The 23,877-nt window shown below is 35.1% G+C and overlaps 1 protein-coding gene across 1 annotated transcript in view; it reads right to left on the reverse strand.

Moving 5' to 3' along the window:
• The window catches only part of LOC127933542 (kelch-like protein 29), a 112,230-nt gene that overhangs the window by 24,489 nt on the left and 63,864 nt on the right, over positions 1-23,877 (reverse strand). Inside the window, exons 9-11 of the mRNA XM_052530585.1 lie at positions 15,937-16,135; positions 9,373-9,555; positions 8,024-8,204 (exon numbers count right to left, since the gene is read on the reverse strand). Of these exons, the coding sequence (XP_052386545.1) occupies positions 8,024-8,204; positions 9,373-9,555; positions 15,937-16,135 (563 nt within the window). The remainder of the gene's footprint in view (positions 1-8,023; positions 8,205-9,372; positions 9,556-15,936; positions 16,136-23,877) is intronic.

Consider the following 23,877-nt stretch of genomic DNA (forward strand, 5'->3'; position numbering starts at 1 on the left):
ATCTCACACGCAACTCAATCGAAAGCGTTCCAATGACTCAACACTGCACTTCTCTCATTATAAACAACAAAGTGTAGATGTACGTATGATGTAGTGACGGGAAGTGTGGATCATTTTAAGAATCTTTTCTCCAATTAATTTCATTCATTTCAGCAGAATATAATTTCGAATAAGAACAAAACTATAATTTAGCCAAGGCCAAAGTATGAGAAACCGAAACGATTTATTCATAGTTTCAGGTTATTCAGTCTTTTGTCACGTCACATCCCCGTAGGCTTTAAAGCTTCGCAGTACTGGAAACCTCATTGATTAGTTCATGATTAGTAGGGTTTGAGTCATTCGTTCTTTTTCAATGGAAAATTGAAACATTAATTTTCTGCATTTGCAGCTGTTTTAAATGAGCTCTGAGGTGTATTATGATTAAAAGATCACAGAAAACCCCTACATCAGTAGCATTTTAGAGTATTTATTTACAAAAATCAGCTGAATACATTTTGCATGAATGAAACTGATGTTAAAGCGGTCATTGTTCTGTTGTTGGATGTAATAATGAACATAGCAGGAATGCAGTACGCTGTAGACAGAGCTGGTTTTGACAGTGTTTTTAAACAACCATTGAGAAGATTTAACCAAACTATGTTACAAACACCTTTCATTACGACCCTAAAGAATAGTTTCAACTTGTGGAAAATGGGCATCCAATAACCCCTTTAATGGAAATCAGTCAAAAGTTAATGTGTTTTCCTAGAACAGCCTCCATGAAAAACAGGCAGAAAAAAATAAAAATAAATAAAATAAATAATAATAATAATAATAATAATAATAATAATAATAATAATAATAATAATAATATAATAATATATATATATATATATATATATATATATATATATATATATATTTTTTTTTTTTTTTTTTTTTTGTGTGTTTTTTTTTTTTTTTTTTTTTTATAAAATCTCCCATTATTTTATTTTAATTTGATTTATTTTGTTGATTGCAGTTTTACTTTCTAAACTTTTCACACAGAAAAAGTTGCTCCGGTTCTCCCATCTGTTATGATAACACAGTTCATATCTCCACCTCTCCTACGGCACAAAATTCAATTAAATCCAGAGATAAACAGATGTTTTTGATCAACTACGCATCTGCAATGATCCGAAAAACAGCATTATCATTTGCTTAGTCTTTCCATGTGCACCAAAAGAAACCAACAAGAAAACTCTACAGTAGCGAACAGGAACAGACAGCCATCAAACACGCTGAATTTCCAGAAATACAATGGATCAAGAGACGCCCATTAAACACCACCCGTGGCATCACAAAACTCACAATGGGCTTTAGAGAATAAAGACACTGCTTTGATGATGTTACAGAAGAAGTCTAACATCACAGACCCTGACACAACAATTAGAAATGGCCAAATGCCCCCAAATATTTCTGCTACTCCCCATTATGCAGCGCTATTATTGCACATGCAATAATATTTCCTTTCATGCAGTGTGTAATGGATCTATGTGAATGTTTTAAACTTAAAAGTGCACAATAAATAAAGGTGTTGTCTCCCAAAGGAAAGAATGGTCTCAGTGAGCCTAAACATTCGTTTTATTTTCACTTCCAAAAAAATGATCCTGCAAAGAATCAGATTGGATAATGTGGTGGTATTTTGAGAAAACGAAACGAGAAGTGTTTTTGAATGCATGTACGTATTGTAGGAAACTCCCTAAACTAGCCTTGAAAATGGCATAACGGGGCACTATAAAATATTAACAAATAATTCAAAATGATTAATTACCATCAAGGATTGGACCTAGAATTTCCTTCACTTTTGTACTTTTTTATGCTTCAAGTTCAAGACATGGTTATGACCTTTGGACTTTATATTAGATGTCATACTGAATTTAACGTGGATGAAAAAGAGGCATATAGTTATGTCATTAACTGTATATAGGTCCTAGATCATGTAATAACTTTCAAAACTATTTTTGTCTACTGAAATTTCTATTTGGAAAGATGTTTCATCAGCTGAACAAACAGTCAGTTGTTAAACAATGGTGCAATCCATTGAAAACACTGTACTTCAGTCCCTTACAGTCAAAAAATGACCCTGGCTAAGTTCTATTGAGAGGCAAGAGACAAAGAGAGCTACAATTAAAAATAAAAATACTGTCATTTGCGTCCCGTCTTGTGGTTTTGACGATGAGTGGGGTCTGAAGTGGAAGTACGGCAGAGATAAAGGCACGGCGGCGGACGGCGAGCTATCAGCTCTTTAATGCCACGGTGTGTTGAGTTTTCACGGTGGGACGCTCTCTCTCTCTCTCTCTCTCTCAGCACGGCACAATGACAACCGCAGAGACACACTCCGTTCATTTACAGGGAAAATCAAGAACAACTGCTCCTACTTTGGTCTGGTCCTCTGGGATCCATTCAAAGTTGTCCATGAAACCAAAAGCATCACAAAGCCAAATGATTAGTATTATGAAAAAACATGCTCCGTACCATCATTATTATTGCTCAGAATGCAGGATCAGGGATTAGGGTTGGTAAGATTTTTTTGATCAAATATCTATTCTGCTTACCGATGCATCATTTATTTGGGCAAAAATAAAGAAAAATCAGTAATATTGTGGAATATTATTAAAATATCAGAAGTGTTTTCTATTTTAATACATTTCAAAATGGAATTTATTTCTGTGGTGTGCTGCTGTATTTTAAGCATCATTCCTCCAGTCTTCAGTGTCACATGATCTTCAGAAATCATTCTGATATGATGGTTTACTGCTCAAGAAACATTTCTGATTATCAAATTTTGAAAACAGTTGTGCTGCTTCATATTTTTGTGGAAATTGTGATAATTTTAAATTATTCTTTTGAGCAACAAAGTCTAAATTAGATTTTTTTTTACATTATAATTAATTTAATTCATTAATTTAATTTATGCATTTAGCAGACGCTTCTTAAAGTGCATTCAGACTATCAATTTTTACCTATCATGTGTTCCCGGGGAATCGAACCCCCAACCTTGCGCTTGATAACGCAGTGCGCTACCAATTGAGCTACAGCAACACGTTCTTACTGTCACTTTTGATTGATGTGTCGTTGCTTAAATTCTTTATTTCTTTAAATAAAAATGCTAATAAATAAAAAATAAATTTAAATATATTCTTAATTAAAATCTTAATTTTAATGACTTAAAAACAATATAAATCTTTTGAATTGCTGTGTAACCAACGCTCATTATAAACAACAAAAAATTATTAATTTCTTAAAATATACAAATTAATAAAACAGAATAAAAAAACAAAACATGATTAAAAAAAATTAAATAGTTCAAATAAATAAAAAAACTAAACAAATCTTCTGAATTGCAGTGTAACCAAGGATTTTTGCCCTGACTGGTTGGCAGAAACCATTTTTTCCTCTTGATACTGACGAATCATTCACATCAATACCAGGAATGTGCATTAAAAAAATAAATGGGAGTTTTTTTAATTTCACGCTGACTTTATAGCATATACTTGGTGATCCATGTTGATGATGTTTTTAGCTGAGCAGCGATAATCGAAGCAATATTTCCTTTTGGGTTAATGATTACATAATATGCCCATTACAGACAGAGCAGATTTAGTGCTTTAATTGGAGCAGACGTGCATTTGGCTTCAGCAAGTGTCATGCTGCATTGTGAGAATGCCGAAGTCACGACTACATGACAGAGAATAAACTCCCTAGAGCCGCTGCTCACCTCTCTGCCCCTTGATTTAACTCTCAATCCCACAGTCAGAGCTAAAGACACAGAAAACAACTCCAAGTGTGAGACTGTGGCTTTACTACTGGAATCCATCATCACAGAGCAATTAAACAGAAAGTGTTGATCAGTGGGCTTGAGCGGGGCATGCCGTCGGAGGGCTGGACTCGAGGGGTGTGCTATTTGGAGACTGTGAAAGGTTAGGAGGTGCCTGGTGAGAGCACGCACCAGCCACCACGATTAGCACCAGGATTCAGTGCACAAATATGACATTTGATGAGCCGGTGTGAACATGTGGTGCCGTACACAAGCTGTGTTTGTGTATAATGCCATCAAAATGAGAATGCCTTCACCCACTAAACACAGCTGTCTCAACACGAGCATGGAGCTTGACTTCAGGCATATTTCAGAAATTAGAAATGCAATGATCTTGCTATTAGGCGCAGTGCTCGGTAAAATGCTTTAAGAATGCATGCAACATTTATTGTAAATTTAATGGAGATTCTCAGCAGTGGCCGAAAACTTTTTAAAAATGTAATTTATCTCTTGGATGCAAAGCTAAATTTTTAGGAACACACACACACACACACACACACACACACACACACACACACACACACACACACACACACACACACACACACACACACACACACACATAATATAAATAAAAAACCTAACCCTAATTAACATAAAATAACTATTAAATTTAAAATAAATTTAAATAAATTAAACAACTTTTGAATGGCGCAGTACTCTTGCTTCATGCAAGTCTTTCTTTTGTGTAACATTCCAAAATAAATACATCTTATTAAAACTTTATAACTCCTAATCCTAATTAGTAACAATAATAATCACATATTGCTAAAAAAAAACATTAACTACAACATATGACTTTTGCTTCGATTGGAAGGTAAAAAGTGTTTTCTTTGGTTTAACGTGCACTGATGAATCATTCACAATAAAACCAGTAAAGTGCATTAAGAAAGTAAATAGTCAATATTATTTTCATGCTGACTTTGAAATAATATATGCAATGCCTAGATAATGTCTCTAGAGCATATACTTTATGCTCCAGACATTATGAACACAACAATCTTGATATCAGGTGCTATTGTTGTTGTACTCAGTAAAGAATAAAGTATGCATGCAATATTTATTGTAGATAAAATGGAGATGCCTGGTAACTTCATGAATGCCTGGCATTAAAAAACAATAAATCTTACTGACCCAAACTTTTGAATGATACTGCATCTACCCTCATTATAAACGCAGTAATCAGTAACTGCTTAGATTATTCCCCAAATAATCAGACCTATGATTTTTGGCTTGATTGGATGGTAAAAAGAATCACTAATGAATTATTCACAATAGATAGAGTCAATACTAATTTCATGCCGACTTTAAAGCATGTACTTTTAGACATTATGGATGCATAACCTTGATATCAGGTTCAATGGTGTGCTAATGTACTGACTAAAATGCTTGAGGAATGAAGAATGCAATGCATGCAATACATTCAGTAGTTACTGTAAATATAATAAAGATGCTCAACGCTTCCCGGTAACTTTATGCACATCGCTCTCTTTGGTGGAATCAAAATAAATAAATAAATCTTAACTTTGGACAATGCATCTAATCCTACAAATAAACAACAGTAATCCTCTTTTTTCTTTGGATTAGCATGCACTAATTAATCTTTCACAATAAGACCAGGAATGTGCATTAGGAACATAAATAAAGACACTTATAAATGCATGCCGTCTTTGAAATAATACATAGAAGTATATGCTTTAGACATTATGAACGTAACAACCTTAATATCAGATTCAATACTGTGCTAATTTATTTGTTATTATACTCTAAGACTGAAGCATGCAGTATTCAGTAGCAATGCAAATCTTTCTTTTTTTGTGGCATTGATTAAAATCATCAAAAACCCCCTGAATACATACTTGCTTAAAGTTACCAGTAACTGCTGAGCTTCATTATTTTATTTACTCACTAAAGTCAGTTGCATTCTCATTTGGCATTTATATACACTCAACTCCAAAACTTACGGAGCTGCATCCATAAAAAGCGTTTAAAACACACTCTAAAAAATTATCTGAAGCATTACGATGACTTCTAAGATCCCCGGAAAACTAACAAAAACATAACAAATATCTTCCAGGGAGAATGCAATCCCAGAATGCACTGCAACAAGCTGAAACCACGGAAGATGAAGAGAGAGAAATGTTAACTGTAGCTCTTATCTAGGTGTAGTTTGTTTATTATTTACATGTGGCTTCTTTTAGGCTCATTAGTCATCAAATCCTCTCGAACTCTTCAGATGTTATGAAGGTTGCAGGTACAGATGTGCAGCTTTTTATCTCACTGAGCACTAGAACTGCTCACAGAGGAGTGTTTCAACTCATCTCAAGTTTATTTCAGTTCTGATGACACCAGGCAGATGTCTATGCAAGGCAACTCGCTGCGTCTCCAAACAGAGCCATAAAACATAAGGGTGACTCAATGACACTCTTCTAATCCTTGATGCTGCTCCCGATCTGCCCGACGACAGTCTTGAGACACGGACTGACTGAAGACATCGTGTGATCGCAGCACATGTCATGCTTGGGAGCGTGAAACTGCAGGCAAGATGCATGCTGGGATATAAATACGGAGTCACTAACAGACCTCCAGGTTCAGTCAGTCAGAGCGAGACTCATTCATACTGAACACAACCGTGGTGAAGCTCAGAGAAGCAGACAGCTCTGGATTTAACTGCAAGAACTTTTAGCAGATTAACACGTTTCAAGTTTACAGGCTTTCTTTTAATAGAAAACCATCATGATATTGACGATATCATCTTGTTCGCATGATTTTGCCTTTCGATGAAAGGTTGTTGAGTCCAAAACACTGGATATTTTTTTAAAGATTTTTTAAAAAATAAATCCTATATATTGACTGTCAGAATGACACGTACAGTGATACATTCAGATATCAACAAACATATTGCAAAATAAAATAAATTCAAAATCTATTAAAAAAAAAAATCTTTAAAAAATAAATCGTTACAAAATATTTATTTTAAAAACATAGCTTCTTTTTTTATTATTCATCAAAGTATCCTAAAAAAGTATCACATGTTCTGAAACAATAAGCAGCAGAACTGTTTCCAACTTTGATAATGAATCATCATATTAGAATGATTTCTAAAGATCATGTGATAATGATCCGAAAAATTCAGCTTTGCATCACAGAAATAAATGATAATTTAAAGTATAATACATTTAAAATCATTTATTTTAAGTTGTAATAATATATCACAATATTACATTTTTTTTCTATATTTTTGATCAAATAAATGCAGGCTTGAGCAGAAAAACAAAAACATAAAAAATAGTAATGTTTCCAAACTTTTGGTCTGTAATGTGTGTGTGTGTGTATATATATATATATATATATATATATATATATATATATATATATATATATATATATAGACACACACACATATACACACACATATTAAATAATTATGATTTATATATATATATAAAAAAAATATATATATAAAATAGGTTTTACTTGTGGTTTTGGCTTTATCGAATAAAAATGTAATAAAAATACAGACACACACACACACACACAGACACACAGACACACAGACACACACACACACAGCATAAAGCTGAGCTTCACAGGATAGTTTATTCTGACCAAAAAAAAATATAAATTATATTAACTTTTCTATTAACTTTTATTTATAACTTTTTTTTCTTTTTTTTTGTCAGGATAAGCTACACTGTGATGCTCAGCTTTATGCTAACTTCACAAGACCAGAATAAAAAGCGGACGAGACTAGAATGAGCCGAGAGAAGCAGTGAGATGGAAATTGCATGTCAGTGCCAGAAGAACGAATACAACTTGATTCTTCTTGTCAGAGGAGTGATTCTACATGAAGAAATGAGCAGACTTCAATACGCCCAACTATAAAACGGTCTCCAGAAGTCAATGTGGTTTGTGTTTACATCATCATCATCATCATCTCTTGTCATTTTGACATGCAGTTCCTCTTAAAGCGCCTGACTGTGTCACGACCTCAGTGTAACGCTCGATTATAGCTCAGTCCACGGCAGCGGTCGAAACCCGATCCAGTCTCTCCAAGCATCTGTGCCACAGTCACCTGCCAGAAAACACTCCCTGCATACTTCAGCACACAAAGAGCTGAACACACGCTCCTCTCAAACACCTAATGAAACGTTTCATTCAAACAGCAGCTTTATTGGATGGTACCTTTCCACATTATCCAGGTTCCCGTCCACTCCGAGTCCTCCGATGGTGTAAAGCTTGCCGTCGTACACCACCGTGTTGTGTCGGCAGCGTGGGACTGTCATCCGTGACACCAGATTCCAATTATCCAGCAGGGACATGTAGCACCACACGTCTGCCAGCGTGACTCCAGACTCAATGCCTCCTAAAGAGGGCACAAGCCCAAACAAATGAGTGCTGAAGTCTCCATTTACACCCTCCAACATCACCCTCCATTAATACACAGCTGATGAAACGACAGAAACACCTACATCAAAAAACAACAGCACAAACATCTCCCTCTCTCTCACGGATTCAGCTTCAGCTGCTTCCAGAAAAGTGTTTCAGTGTCCGTTTCATTTAGTTTTGAGAGACAGACAGATACTTATAAATAAGTCTAATAATATTTGTATAAAATCGAATTAATAACAAATCTCTATAAAAATGATATTTTTTAATAAATAAATATTTATACTATATAAAAAATAATAATAATGTTACTGTATATGTTTTTAATTTAGATAAATATTTATTAATATTATTATTAAATATTTTATTACATACATATATTTAACTGTACACACACACACACACACACACACTCACACACAATTTAACTTTTGAGTTTTATATTTATATTTAAAAATGTCTTAAATAAAAAGATAATACATTTTTATAAATATAAACCAATACAATTTAACACTATTTTTTTTTATATTTTACACACACACACACACACACACACATATATATACACACACTTTTTTTCATAAAATGTATCTTATACAAATAAATATTAAATACAACTCTTTATATATTTTTCTGCATTAATGTTTAATTTTTCTGTGCTGTGACAAGCTAAAAACATTAACAAAAAAAGTTTAACAGTATTTTGCTAACGCTTTTAAAGTTATGCATGTGGATTTTGTGAGCACTATTAACTTAAAGACCGCACTGAACATTTGTCACAAACCACGACCATTTAAAATAAATTACAGACGGAAAGTGTAATTTAAAAATGCATATAACAGCAAATAAGACACATGCACTTTTCTTTTTACCATTATATAAAATGAAATCTAAAACTCTTGATGTCGATGATGACTCACACACCGCTTCCACTAGCATACTGCCATTACAGCTTTAAAAGCGTCATCTTTCCTGCGCTTTCGATTTTATCATACTTGATTTGTGGGATATTTAACATCATCATTTGACACACAGCCAGTGCTAAAGACAGAGATGAGGATGGTGCCTTCCCATCATCCCTCAGAGCGTGAGCTGCTAAATATAAAAGCAGACACCTGCGGGCGGCACACTGTCGGCTTGATTACCTGACAGGTAGATATTATCCCCCGCCGATATGACGGAGAAGAACTCGCGGTTGTAGAAAGGCAGGCTGGCCAGGGGGTACCACTTGTTGTTCTGAGGGTTGAAGCAAGTGACGGCTGTCAGCGAGCGCTGGTTCATACCGATGACCTGCCGCCCCCCCACCAGCACGATCACCTCAGCGACACCTGCGGAGACACACACACACACACACACATCACCTGAGCTGGTCACCAAAACCAGCTGACACCCTCATGCCCAAAGTTTGGAATAATTATGATTTAGATTGTTTTTAAAAGAAGTCTCTGATGCGAAACAAAGCTGCATTTATTTGATCACGATACCGTCAAAACAGTAGCACTGTGAAATATTACAATAACTGTTTTCTATTTAATATATGATAAACAACAATAAAAAAAAACATTGAAATCACTGATTTTAAATCAATTTTAAAGGAAATGAAATAAAAACATTTATTATTTAAAAATAACATTTAAATATTATTTAAAATGGTTTCATTTAGTTTAACTTAATGTATTAAATAATTATATTCTATTCAAATACAAATCTATTTTCTATAATGCTTTTTTCTAATGATTCTGCTCCATTCTCTATTTTTGGTGCTCAAATATTAATAATGGTTCTTTTTTTTTTTTTTTTCTTTTTTTTTACTGCTTAATATTTTTGAAAAAGCTTTTTAGGGGAGGATACTAGAAAGTTTGAAGTAGAAATCTTTCGTAACATTATAAATGGGCTTACTGTCACGTTTTATCAATTTAATGCATCCTTACCGAAATAAAATATTAATTTTTTATTTTTATTTCTCTCTCTCTCTCAAATGTTAGTGAAGCAATATAACTGTTTTCAATATTTCTTAAGCAGCAAATCAGCATTTTAGAATGATTTCTGAAGATCATGTGACACTGAAGACGGAGGAATGATGCTGAAAATACAGCTGTGCATCATAGGAATATAATTCGTTTACTATATATTTAGATAGAAAACAGTTATTTAAAATGTTTATAATATTTAGCAATATTAGCGATTTTACTGTATTTTGTATTTATCACATAAATGTACCTTTGGTGAGCAGAAGTGACACAAAAACATACAAATATCTTAATTCCAAACTTTTGATGTTCAACAACCCAACAATACATTTTTTTTTCTTTCAGAACAAAATTATCTACAAACAGAAGCTGTTTTCTGATCAATTATGAATGTGTTTTCCTCTCTATAACACATGAAGTCTCAATGCCGACTGCTTGTGTCACATCACAGGCTTTTCATTCTGGAATTCATTTTAATCCGACACACACACACACACACACATGCGCACACGCACACACGCGCACACGCACACACGCACGCACACACACAAAGAAAAGAAAATGGAGAAAAGAATATCACAAAGGGGTAGCAAGAAAACATTTCATATGAAAAAGCGATATAACAAGGGAAAAAAATTACAATTTTGGAGAGAGAACAAATATTCCCTTCTGAAAATGAGGCGTGACTCAACAGAGCGCCAGAAAAGATCCAGAACACTATCAGCAAAGTTTGCTTTGACAAAAATATACAAGTATATTTCTATTTAAGCAAAAGTAAAGATTCCCTGGCATGAAAAAGGCTCCGGCTCCATTATTCTATACAAACTGAAAGTAAAGTTCCCAACACGATCTTATCATCCGAATTAAAATTCATGACATACATCATCAAAAAAAGAATGAATAAATAAAAGAAACAGCGGATCGGGTCAGAAAGGGTCAGGCCTCTGTAACGGCAGAAAATTAAATGTCATTGTTCGCATCTTAAAAAATGAGAAATACTCTTGCCTTTGATTTCAAGTGCTTCTGAAATACAAAAATGAATTATCTCTGGGGCATTTATTGTCTCTGCATACTTCTTTTCAAAACAGTTAGTTATTCAATAAAATGAATAAAGACTGTAATGCAATTTTAATGCATGCATAAATTGAATGCATATAAATATTTAATTTAAAAAAGATGTCTGTATAATACAGATATTTTGTATTATATATATATATATATATATATATATATATATATATAAATTTATTTGCTACATATTTTTGTACTATATGCAATACATCAATAAATGATGCAGCACTTAATGCATATAAAAAAAAAGTAAAAAAAAAAAAAAAGACGTTTGTGCAGTTATTTTGATGTGCAGTTATTTTGAATAAAGGTGATATATATATATATATAATAAAATAATGTCACACATACACACATTAATTTTTATGATAAAATACTATTACTAATACTATTCCTGCTCAAGCTCTGGTTCAGAGAAGATGAAAAAGCATCTGATTGGCATGAACATCTGTTCGTGTGGCAGCTCTCTCAGCCGCACGACTGCGGGTTGTGTTCCCACTTCACACCAGTGCAGCTTCCTGTTATGAGGGCCCCCACAAACAAAACCCCCTTCCCACAAACCCTCACTACATTACAGCAGCAGCAGCATCAATCACACGACACACGACAGACATCAACCGCAGCACAGCGTCCTCCAGCCGGCACCTGACCGCAGCAACACTTCTACTTACACGAGGCATAAACCAAGGTTTGTTACCACATTCTAATTCAATTTTCATATTTTAATTATCATTAAAACTGTATTTGATTATCACGATTTGAAAAACTCCCAGTAATTATTCATTAAAGTTGGTAAGAGTCAAAAGTCAATATATGACTGAAAGCAGAGAGTGGGAGACATTATATGAAAGAATGTATGATTTCTATGAATGCATAACGAGGAACCAACTGTCCTCAGAAAATATTCAGTGACATTTGCTTTTCATCTGCCCTCCGTGTGAGTAAGGAATAATTGATGATGGGCTGTTGAATTATCAGAAAATAATGCACACGGTGTGTGTGTTTGTAAGGGACAGAGAGAGCGGGAGAAAACGAGTATGTGCTTTCTGTACATTAAATGTCATTTTGTGGCAAAAACATGAAAGGAATTTGTTTTTATCTCAATGTTTACTATATTTATTAGCTTGATCAGCGTCATTTTGGGTTTTGCTTCTTTTGCGGCTGTAGACTATAAGGATCTTTAAAAATCACAGAAATCATTTTGTGAAGTGATACTAATAATAATAATAATGTAATGCAGTCAAGACGAGCCTGGAACTACTTTAGCCGTGCGATTCCCTGAAAATAATTGCACAGCTTAGAACATTCGTCAGCCAATCAGATTCAAGCATTCACCAGCACCGTAGTATAACACCCAATAAACAAATGTGCCAGCTTTGTTTACAGAGGTTTCTGTAGAAACGGTTTAATTTCAGTATTCGATAAGCGCCACCTGCTGGCAAACAGTGGATTTACATCTTCATTCAGTTTGTCTGACATTTTTGTTCAGACCAATGTGAAAAATGTAAGTAATTTTTCTTGTCAATCTTATGCGGAAAAACAAGCTCAACACTTCAGATAATAAGGTATCGCATGTCAAATTTCTTATGGAGCTTATGTATCACTTGACTCATCCTTTACTTAAAAATTACTCAAAGGTGGAAATGTGAGGTGTATCATTTTCAGTGTTGGGCAAGTTACTTTTAAAAAGTAATTAGTTACAGTTACTAGTTACTTCTTCCAAAAAGTAACTAAATTAGTAACTCAGTTACAAATTTTTAAAGTAACTAGTTACTTAAGAAAGTAACTATTGCGTTACTTTCAAGTAAAATTAAATTTTAAATGCTCAAACGTGACCCCACCTCTACCCCTCTTTAAAGGAACTTAAAATACATGTGCATGTTCAATTTTTTATGATAAATCTGAATATTATAATGAAATGGACACTCAATACAATACATTATTAACAGAAACATGAAACATTGTACACACATCTAAAAAAAAAAGTTGCTGTGGGACAAAGTGAGACTAGCCTCCAATCAAATGGCATGTATGTAGATATTATGTTTATATAGTGGATCAATGCAAATAACACGATAGATTTTTGGGAACTTTTGATATTTCCTTTTATTGATTCTTTAATTTCTTGAAGGAAAAAGTAATGTATATACTTCCATTTAGAGAAGGCTACTTTTGGATTATTTGGGCTCGTCGCCATACCTGTCTCTCGTTGACTGACTGGCTTGTGTTGTTCGTTGTGTGTCCTGTCCTGTCCGATGATGGGTCGTTCGCGAATGAGCGTTAGTGATGATGGATCGACTCGTTCGCGAATGAGCTTTTGAGGAGTCGTTCGCGATTCGCGAATGAGCCGACTCTAAGAGCCGGCTTTTTAGTTGAACTTCGGGAGCTGGCTCGCATATCTGAAGAGCCAACTCTATTTTTTCAAATTTAGCCTATAGAAATTAAATAATTATGTAATAAAAATTGAAATATTATAGTCAAAGTCATTTAAAGAGCCGTTTGTGAGCCAAAGAGCCGGCTCTTTTCAGTGAGCTGAGTCAAAAGAGCCGAATTCCCATCACTACTATGCGTGCTTTCGAACACCCGCCCAACTCTACCTCTGATTGGCTTAGAATTAAATTTTACTCTACCTCAGCCAATCGTCAGCATTTATGCGCTTGTCTCGTGCTCTGCCCACTAACCAAGGAAGAACAGTAAAAAAAAGTATTTGCCTCTCGCTCAGAGATCTAGTTGGTCTGATGAAAAAAAAAACAGCTTCATCATCAGTTATAGTAACGCGCCGCATTTTTTGGCAGTAACGGTAACGGCGTTATTAAGATGAGAAGAGTAATCAATTAGATTACTCGTTACTGGAAAAAGTAATGCCGTTAGTAACGCCGTTATTTATAACGCCGTTATTCCCATCACTGATCATTTTAGATGTTTTTGTTTTCAAAACTTAATTTGAACATGCAGTATATGTTAGCAGATAACATCTTATGTTTTAAGTCAACCAACCTTTTGTCGGTTTTCAACATAAAACTTAGTATAATGAGTACTTTTTAACACTGATAACCATAACCAATGTGGTCAGTATAATCGTTGTATGAAATTTGGGTAATATCTTAGTTTATTTCCCTATTAACTAGTTGCTTATTATCATGTATATTCCTAGCATATTGGCTTTTTATCAGTATTATACAAAGCACCTAATCTTACAGTAGGTACTACAACAACTACTTACAAAAGCAAGTTCTCTAAAAATTACGTGCCAATTTTTTTTTTTTTATGTCAAAAAATTGCCCAAAACTTACTGTGCCTTAAAACTCGCTGCATAGGCTAAAATTATTCAAAATGGCCAAAAAGTGTAAAAGGTCAAACGCTGCTGTGTTTGAAACATTTGCAGTGTTTGTAATTTTCAGTAGCTTGTTTTCTGCTTTCACACTTTTTTTTTTTTTTTTTTTGCATTTGAAAAACTTTGCCTTGCTTATTATAAAGGTTGGGATACAACATTCAACATGTTTGGACTTCCCGGGAGGTGTAAACACTGCAACACTTTCATTAAGAACAACCCTATTCAAAGCATCAACAAAAGATGGTTAAAAAAAACGATTGTTGAATATAATAATGCATGTTAAAGCCCTGTGGTCGGCGGTGAACTGGGTCGATGGGTGTGATAATCTCAACAAAGCTTGCCTTGACTTATATTTACACGCAGGTGAAATTAACCCACTGGCTAAAGCTCAGTTATAAGAGGCACCTGTGCACTGACTGCTGCGGATGACGCATGCTTTTAGCTCTCTGACAGCACTGTGGCTCTATTCCAGACGCTCCGCTCACAGCGCTCTGTCACACCACATCAGGACGGATATCTATCCAGCAAGCTGCTGCTTCTAAATCTGTGCACTGCATTATTATAAAACAGTGCTGGTTGCTGACTGATCAACACATGCTACAATACACTATAGAGCATGCAAAAGCAGCTCTAGAGTACAGTGTATCCCTGCACAGCAAATACCAACCTGACTGTACAAGTCAGGAACACATCTAGTGAAATCTGCTCGAATAAAGAAACGGTTCACCCCAAAATAAAAATAAAAAAGCTTAGTTTACTTATCCTCATGCCATTCAACATTTATATGAGTTTGTTTCCTCATCAGATCAGATTTGGAATGGGTGCCGTCAGAATGAGAGTCCAAACAGCTGATAAAAACATCACAATAATCCACAGCACTCCAGTCCACCAGTGAAGACTAAAGCTGCATGTTTGTAAGAAACAAATCCACCATTAAGACATTTCCAACATCACACTGTTGCTCAAGGCTAAAATATAAGTTCATAATCCATTACAACTCTTCCTCCAGTGAAATAGTGGTTTGGTCTGAATCAGGAGAGAAATCTGCTGTTTACAAGCTCTAAACAAATGCATGGCTGGATTGTGATGTGAAAGACCGTTTTAACCGTAATCAATGGTTTTAGGTCAATTTAAGACATTAACTGATGGACTGGAGTGGTGTGGATTATTGTGATGTTTTTATCAGCTGTTTGGACTCTCATTCTGACGGCACCCATTCACTGCAGAGGATCGACTGATGCAATGCTACATTTCACCGCAAGGGTTCAGAGCAGCATCAGTGTGTCTGATGTTCACCACACGGCTCGTACTATAAGCCATGCTGAACAACGTACCGGCAGACAGTCGCGGGCGAGTTCTGGGCGTCTGCATCTCTTGGCGTGCGTGTGGCAGCATGTGGTAGCGCTTGGCTTCGTTCACCAGGTCTCTGCAGGCCTCTGAAGATTTGATCAGCTCCTCGTTGTCCACCACGTTCAGCAGGTAGCTGGGATGGATGAATGGAAGCCGCACGACTGCCAACAGCTCAGACACATGCTGGATACAGGACAGACGGAGAGGAAACAGAGGATAGAAAGAAAAAAAAAAGAGTGGGAAGAGAGAAAGAAAGAGAAAATGTGAGTTAGCGTTGTGCATTGCACTCTCTTAATTGTGGTAAAATCGCTCCATGCATCGCTGCTTTACTATTTTTAATGACTAACAAAAAAATATATATAGCTTTGGATAATTAAGTTTCAAAAATTCACACAAAAATGTATAATGTTGCATTTGGGTGTACAAATAATTAATAATAAAATAATTAAAATAAGTATTTAAAATGAAATGAAAAGGGTAATTAAATTAAATACATTTCTTTAATGAAATTTATATAACATTTAAAAAAATCATTTAAACTATGAATGAATACATAAAATAAATGAATAAATTAAAAACAAATAAATACATGAATAAATTAATGTTTAATAAAATAATATTGATAAATTAAAAAATTTCATTACAACTGATTATGAATAAATAAATAAATTAAATAAATAACAAATAAAATGAAAATGTATTAAAGAATAAACACTATTTAAATTGAATTAACATTTGAAATATAGGGATATTTATAATTTATTTATAATATGAATTTATAATAAAACAACATTAATATAAATAAAATATTATAAATTAGTAAATTAATGAATGAATAAAATGAAATGATAAATTAAAAATGAAAAAATGAACGAACGACTGAATTAAAGAGCAAACAAACAAATAAATAATGTATAATGAATTCAAAGTGACCAGACACGTGTTATATGCATGTATCTGGTAGATCTGTTAAACACACACACTGTTATGCCTCTGGTCAACACTCACACCATGATCCCGAGTGTTATCAGAGCTGGTCAGTTTTTATTCGTTTGGTAACAGGCCGTGTGAACAGCCTGACATACAGGTGATCCTTTCCAAACGCTGCTTTTTTTGGGGCTCGATCAACAGCAGGTTTCCATTGTGATCAATCCCAGCGTGCCAGCGCTCCTTGTCCACTATTTCTCCAGCGGGAATGTCAACACAAAAAGACACGGACATCAGCCAGTGCTCTCTCACGCAGATTCATTTCAAAAGGACCATTCGTTTCGAACAAACCGCATCTGCACGCCAGAACGGGCAAAATTTCCAAGCAGAAAAGAAGAAAGGTCAGTGATTTACTGGCGGCACTGGTGGCATTTTACTAAAGTCCCCAGTGAGACTGGGAAAATCGGCACCACCACTTTCAGATAGTTTATCAAGCTGGCATTTCAGGTAGGAACTTTAAACCAGTCGTCGTGTGAGAACGGATCAAAAAAATGAAAAATGGTATCTGAAAGAGACGTTTCTAGCAATCTAGAGCCAGCATGGCGGCCGAAGAAATCCCTCAGGATTACAAGCATTCCCTCCACTTCTCAGGCAATCAAGACTTATCGACTGAATGATCTAGGAATCCAAATGCAGCTCCGCTCACCACTCGCCTGAGCCTATCTGCAATAATGTCATGCCATGAGGGAGTCAGACTATGGCACGCTGAATACCAGATTAAGACAGCACAACCACAGCTTTACTGGGCCAAAAGACTGACGGAGGAATCATCAAACACAACGTTCAGCAGCCCAATAGATGAATGCAGCGAAATGATGTTAAAACATAAACGCAAGCTCAGAAAACATGGATGCTTTCAGTGCTAACATATCTGAGCTGTAGTAAAGATTGCAATCGGATGAGATAAAATGCATGCATTAGCCTCTTTTCACTTTTTCGACAATCACTGGAAGATACAACAGAACGAAGAGCGAATGATCCACCTTGGATGTGAGATTCATGCTGGACTTCAAAGCTGTTGCATCGCTTCTACACCAACAAAATCTCTGGAGATTGCAGATGCATTTAGTTCAAAATAAAGGTCTTTTAGCAGACGGATGGATTCATTCTAAGCTTTGGATGGTATTTCACAGAACCGAGCTGTTCTGTACATATATTCACATGCCTTCAATATAAACAATGTCACACAAATGATTTAAAAAAAGAAAAAGCTAGATTTATATAGTAGGCTAGGTTTCATACAGAATGTCAATTCGACTGGCATAGGCATAATGATATTAAGAAAAAATAAATAAAAGTCATGTTAAAATCATTTTGAATAAAAGTGATTAAAAGAAATTTAAGAATGCAAAATAAAAAGTTTATCATACAATTTTTAATTGAACAATTAGTTACTTAGAAATCTATAATGAAATGTTACAATGAAATAAAACCAAATAAATCCAACTTAAAATTTAAATTAATTAATCATAAGTTGAATGTATACATAAAAATGATATAAAATAAATAATTGCATTTTAAGAAAGAAAGAAATAAAGAAAGAAAATGGTTTGTAAGGTTTGGAAATACTGTGCATTTAGTTGAAAACAAAAGGACTAATAACAGATGATTCATTTTAGGTTTGGATGGTATTTTTTGAGTTGGCAAGACAAGAAACCTCACACTCTGTGTGTATCTACTCACATGCATCTGTCAGTCCTGACACAGTGACACAAACTTCTCAGAACAGATCAATCTGAACGCAGCAGCACGTTTACTCATCAATTGCTATTGATCTCTGACAAGGAAAAACTCCAACATCTGTCAGCCACAGTTTCTGATTCAATCCTTTTGACAGATATTCCCATTTACAGGAGGAAGCGACTTCACATCGTCTCTTTCTTTCTCTCCAGCTGATGAAAAGACAAATCACAGCCACGAAATCAAAACGTTTCAAGTTCAAGGCAATTAGTAGCAGTTTACACCACGGTTAGATTTACAGGAAACGGCTGTGACCACAGAAGCACACTAAGGTAGCTATTGTTTGCATAATTACAGCTATTCATTCTCAAGAGCAAAGTGTTGGCATTTTTAACTAAACAGTTAGATATGCATGGCCTAATACAAAAAAATATTAAATCTAAAAAAATCTTCAATACAACGCAATACAATAATTACCACAATGCACTGCAATGCCATGCTATAAAATAAAAAATACTTTTGGTAGACTTCTGATACATATTGAGGATATTTCCGATATATCTACTGTATGTAAAATCTGCCTTGGGGATTTGACTGAAAGTAAAAATAGTAAAATAAAGTTAAAAATAGTAAAAGTGTTTGCATGTTAATCTAAGCAATTATATAGCAAGAAAGCAATTACAAAATTAAATGTAAAAAAAAAAAAATACATGAAACTGCAATGCAATAAATTAAATGCAATTAAATATAAATTTATGGTCAACATTTCAGAAATACTCGCCCACAATCAACACGTAAAATTTAAAAATGTGGATTGGTTTGAATACACAAAACAAAGTTTAAATAAAGTTTAAAAACTGGAATATGTCTGCATTTTAAACTAACCGCTTAGACATACATAGCCAAATAAATGATTTAATAAATAAATAGATTTCTCTAATATTGAAATATTTTTCTATTATTTCAAATGTATATTTAAGAAATTTCGGACATAACAATCTTTAAACAGCATGTAAAAGCACAACTAATTTGGGGATTGGACACTTTATGCATCAATGTTTCTGGCTCTTCCTGTCCAGAATTATGAAGAAAGTCAAAAGACTTTCCACTAGACTCCATCAGGCCAAAAGACAATTAAAAAAAAACATAAATGAACCAAAAATGATCAAAAAACACCCCTTAAAACACAGCTTCCTGCCATGACAATAATCTCTCTAATATTTCATTTCATGGCCAGATACGCTCGCTGAGCTCTTCACGCTTTCCTCCAGACATATAATAAACAGCTACCCCCGAGGCAGGCCGTTACATGCTGGAATCAAATTTGCCATGTTTATTTTGCTGCTTGTAAATATAAAATTTCTCTATCAGAGCCATAAATCACGAAGCCGAGCGGCTCTCAGAGCGAATCGGAGTACAGATGCTAATAGAAAGTGAAATTTCAGGGAGATCTCTTGCTTGTGTTTCTGTGCTTGAGGGCACAGCAGTTTGATAAAGAAACACAGAAAGAGAAGAGAGAGAGAGAGAGAGAGCTACGTACACACACAGACAGTCATGCATTAAAAATATATTAGATAACAGGAGGGGAGACCGAGAGCAGGATCCGGCGCGGGACGGCAAACTGACGTGCAGCCACTGTGAGCAGCGTTTGATGGATGGGGAGCGTCGCCGCGCTGAAAAGAAGACAGATTAAGCGTGTCCAAGAAACACTTTTCTCTCTGTGGAATATACGGAGAGATGTGTATCCCGGCGTGGCGCTGCAGCCGGACAGCGTCATCTCTAATGATGCCTGTGTGCTGAGATAAAGCACAAGTCTTCGGCTCACTGTGAAAAATGACCTGGGAATACAGCCTCTGTCTCAATACTCAGCAATTTTATTTAACGGTAAACCAGAGTCAGCACACAGACCAGTCCAGAGCGAGAGCACAATACACACAGCAAACCTTTAACACAGCTGTGGTCAGTCCAGAGCTACACAGAGCACTCAACATATAGTGGACAAAATAATAAAAAAACTAGACCCTGACCCTGTTCTGTTGGGTGAAAAATCAAGATTGCAACAAGATTATGGATCGCCGCACAGCACAAACACAGGAAAAGTTTCTTTAAAAAGTCATAGCCAGGTTAAACATATTCAAACCCATCCATCCCAAAAGAGTCAATTAAATCAAAACTTCTAACTGCTTGTCTTGACCTCCTGAGAATGGTGTCCAGTGCTGAGCAATGACCCTTTCCCAGTTTCCAAGAGTCCATGCAGAAGCTCGCTCTTTATGACTGTTTAAAAGTGCATTGAATTGGTTTGATATTTTTGCTGTAATCCGTCCGAGGCACAGTGAACGTTAAACCTTCAGTCCACATAAAAAACACAACGCATTCTTTCTTCCCTACAGCGTGAGTGTGTTTGAGTGAGAAAGTTGTAGTAGGATCGAGGCGTTCTGCTGCTAAAAAGAAAGAACTGTGTAATGAAAAAAAGAAGAAGAAAAAAACACCTCAGAGCTGCAAGCACAGGCTTAAAAACCTCACATTAAACTTGCATTAAATTTAATGAAGGTACTATTCAAACGTCCCTGTATTATTTTAATTCAAGCATTACAATAAATCTACAAAAGCAGGCTTCAACTTTTAGCTTTTATGACTTAATACTGGAACTTCCATCCTGAAAACGTTCAAAACGAAAAGTGATTTATCAGCAGAGATTACTTCTGTAATATCAGTTACGTTAGGCTTTCATAAATAAATGCACTAAATATTAATACCTAAATAAATAAGTATATAAAATGTAGAAATATTTTATGAAAATGTAGCACATTCATTCTTAGAACTGTAGTTATTTCATGCATGCATACATTGCATAGAAATGCAAGAAATGCATAAATACAATGCATAAATTAATAAAATATGAATGCATGAATGAATGCACAAAATATGAATGCTTAAATACAATACACATATACAACATACACATTTCACAGAATATTTTTCTCACAATTTTCATAATTAGAACATATACAGCTCATTATAATATGCATTATTTAGACGGGCAACCATACACACTAGTGGTCGACCGATATATATATTTTTTTTTACATTTTGACAATGCCAATGCAGATGCCGATATTTTAATAAAGCCAGGGTAATACTTATTTTACATACAGCACACAGGGAAAATATCATGAATATGATAGTGGGCAAATGCATAAAGAGCAGCAAAATTTGAAATCACGAGTTTGAAGTTTAAACCATTCAGTTCACATGGACAGACCGTCACACAGAGAACACGCGATAATGCTGGATACACACACACACACACACACTTCACAAGATCTCACAGCTGGATTCGACTAAGTTTGCAAGGTTTGTGAAATTAAATGTTCAATAGCCATTCAAAGATTTATTAAAAGTGAGTGTTGTCAAACTCAGTGTTGTCAAAATAAAAGCCCCTCCTCGAACACATCGGCCAAGCAGAAACACTTATTGGCCAAAGCAGATATTTGAAAAATGCCAAATATCGGCCGATATATCGGCCGTGGCGATATATCGGTCATCCACTAATACACACCATGCATTTCAAAAGCTTTTAAATTGGTTTGGACACATAGTGGACATCAGAACAGCCTTTAACACAAGACACACAGCATCTAATCCAAAGTGTTTGGTTCAACACTGGATTCAACCGCAGTAAAGCCAGCAATCAAAGTCAGAGAGAATTCATCACAGCAGCAACGTTCAGCAGCTCTCTGTGAGATGAAACATCCCGCTGTGAGCCAATCTACTGAGACGACACCAGAGAACACCTGAGAGAGACCGTCATTAAAACGACTGACCCGACAAAGCTCAACCAGACCTCAGCGACAGCACCAACAGCTGGACAGAAACACAAAACCAGGTGGACAGACGACATAAAATGACATAAAACAGCCTGTCTGGGATTTTCCACATTTTACTGTGGTCTGATTATGTAAAAGACATGATTTGAGCAAACGTTCATATTTAAAGCAAATACTACAGTTTCTCAAACAAAAGATTTTACAGATTCTCAAATTAATGAATATTACAGACTCACTTCTTTTTGTAAAAATTCGATTGTAAGGATGTTTTCAAAACAAAACCAGTTATTACACACATTATGAAAAGAATAAGCAAATATATTCCATATACTTTATTTTAATTACAATATAACACAATAACTCCTAAACATCAATTATGTTATAAATAAATGCATCAATTAATGCATAAATAATTGCATAAATAAAGTTTCTCCTCACAATAAAATTAAGTACATTATTTGAGGAATAATTTCGCTTAATTCAACATTTCTATGATATTACAGATTCTCAATTTATCGAACAATACAGCTTCACATAAGTGTCTTGAAAAGATGGATCATTTTCACCACAAAACAGCTGAAAAATACCAGTATTCACAAACTCTGAAGGATAATATATAAAAAAAAAAACATTGTCCGTATATTCGTTAGATCAGCTCGTTCAGGCTAAATTAATTCCAGTGCATTTCTACCTGATGCTGAATTATGTGAACCTGCTAACTGATGTTAATTACGGCATAAAGAGAACAAAGTCGCTCATAAAAGAGCAGTTAGCTTTGGGAAACAGAAGCCAATATTCATGAAAAAAACAACTGTTTTGATGGCGTTCAGATACGGTATCTTATCCAACACCCCGAGGCTCTTTTAAAATGATTAAGTGCTTAGGGCATAAACCACTTTTCATTTTCCATTCACTTACATTATAATAAGCCGACTGTATTCAGCGGCGCAACATTTCCATATTTAGAATGAGTCCGTGAAGAAAAGCTTGTAGAGTGATTTATATAGTGGTCTGTCAAACTGAGGAGAAGCTGTTCGATACGCAGAATAAAAGAGCAGAAAAAAAAGAGACAGAGACAGAGATATCGAGACAAAAAAAGACTGTAAATAAAGAAGGAGTGCCCCCCCAACCCCTCCAAAGTTCTGCTTCAGTGCCATGCTGGATTTGAGATTTCATAGGCTAAACCCCAGGGGAACAGCGTGAAGTAGAAGAACTCATTTCAGCCTGAATTCAGATTGATTTCCTATCCAGTTCCTTCTCAATGGAGGCAGTACAGGGCCAAACAAACATAAGGTCACTGCATCAATCTCTGCTGCTTCCTTCTCATGCCATCTGAGCGAGTTTCACAGCTCACGCTTCACACACTCCAAACACTCAACTCGATTGGCTCGCGCACTTCGAAAGCAAATTTATTTAAAAGACATACAGTAT

Source organism: Carassius gibelio, chromosome A17 (assembly GCF_023724105.1).
Source record: "Carassius gibelio isolate Cgi1373 ecotype wild population from Czech Republic chromosome A17, carGib1.2-hapl.c, whole genome shotgun sequence".
NCBI classification, from domain to species: domain Eukaryota; kingdom Metazoa; phylum Chordata; class Actinopteri; order Cypriniformes; family Cyprinidae; genus Carassius; species Carassius gibelio.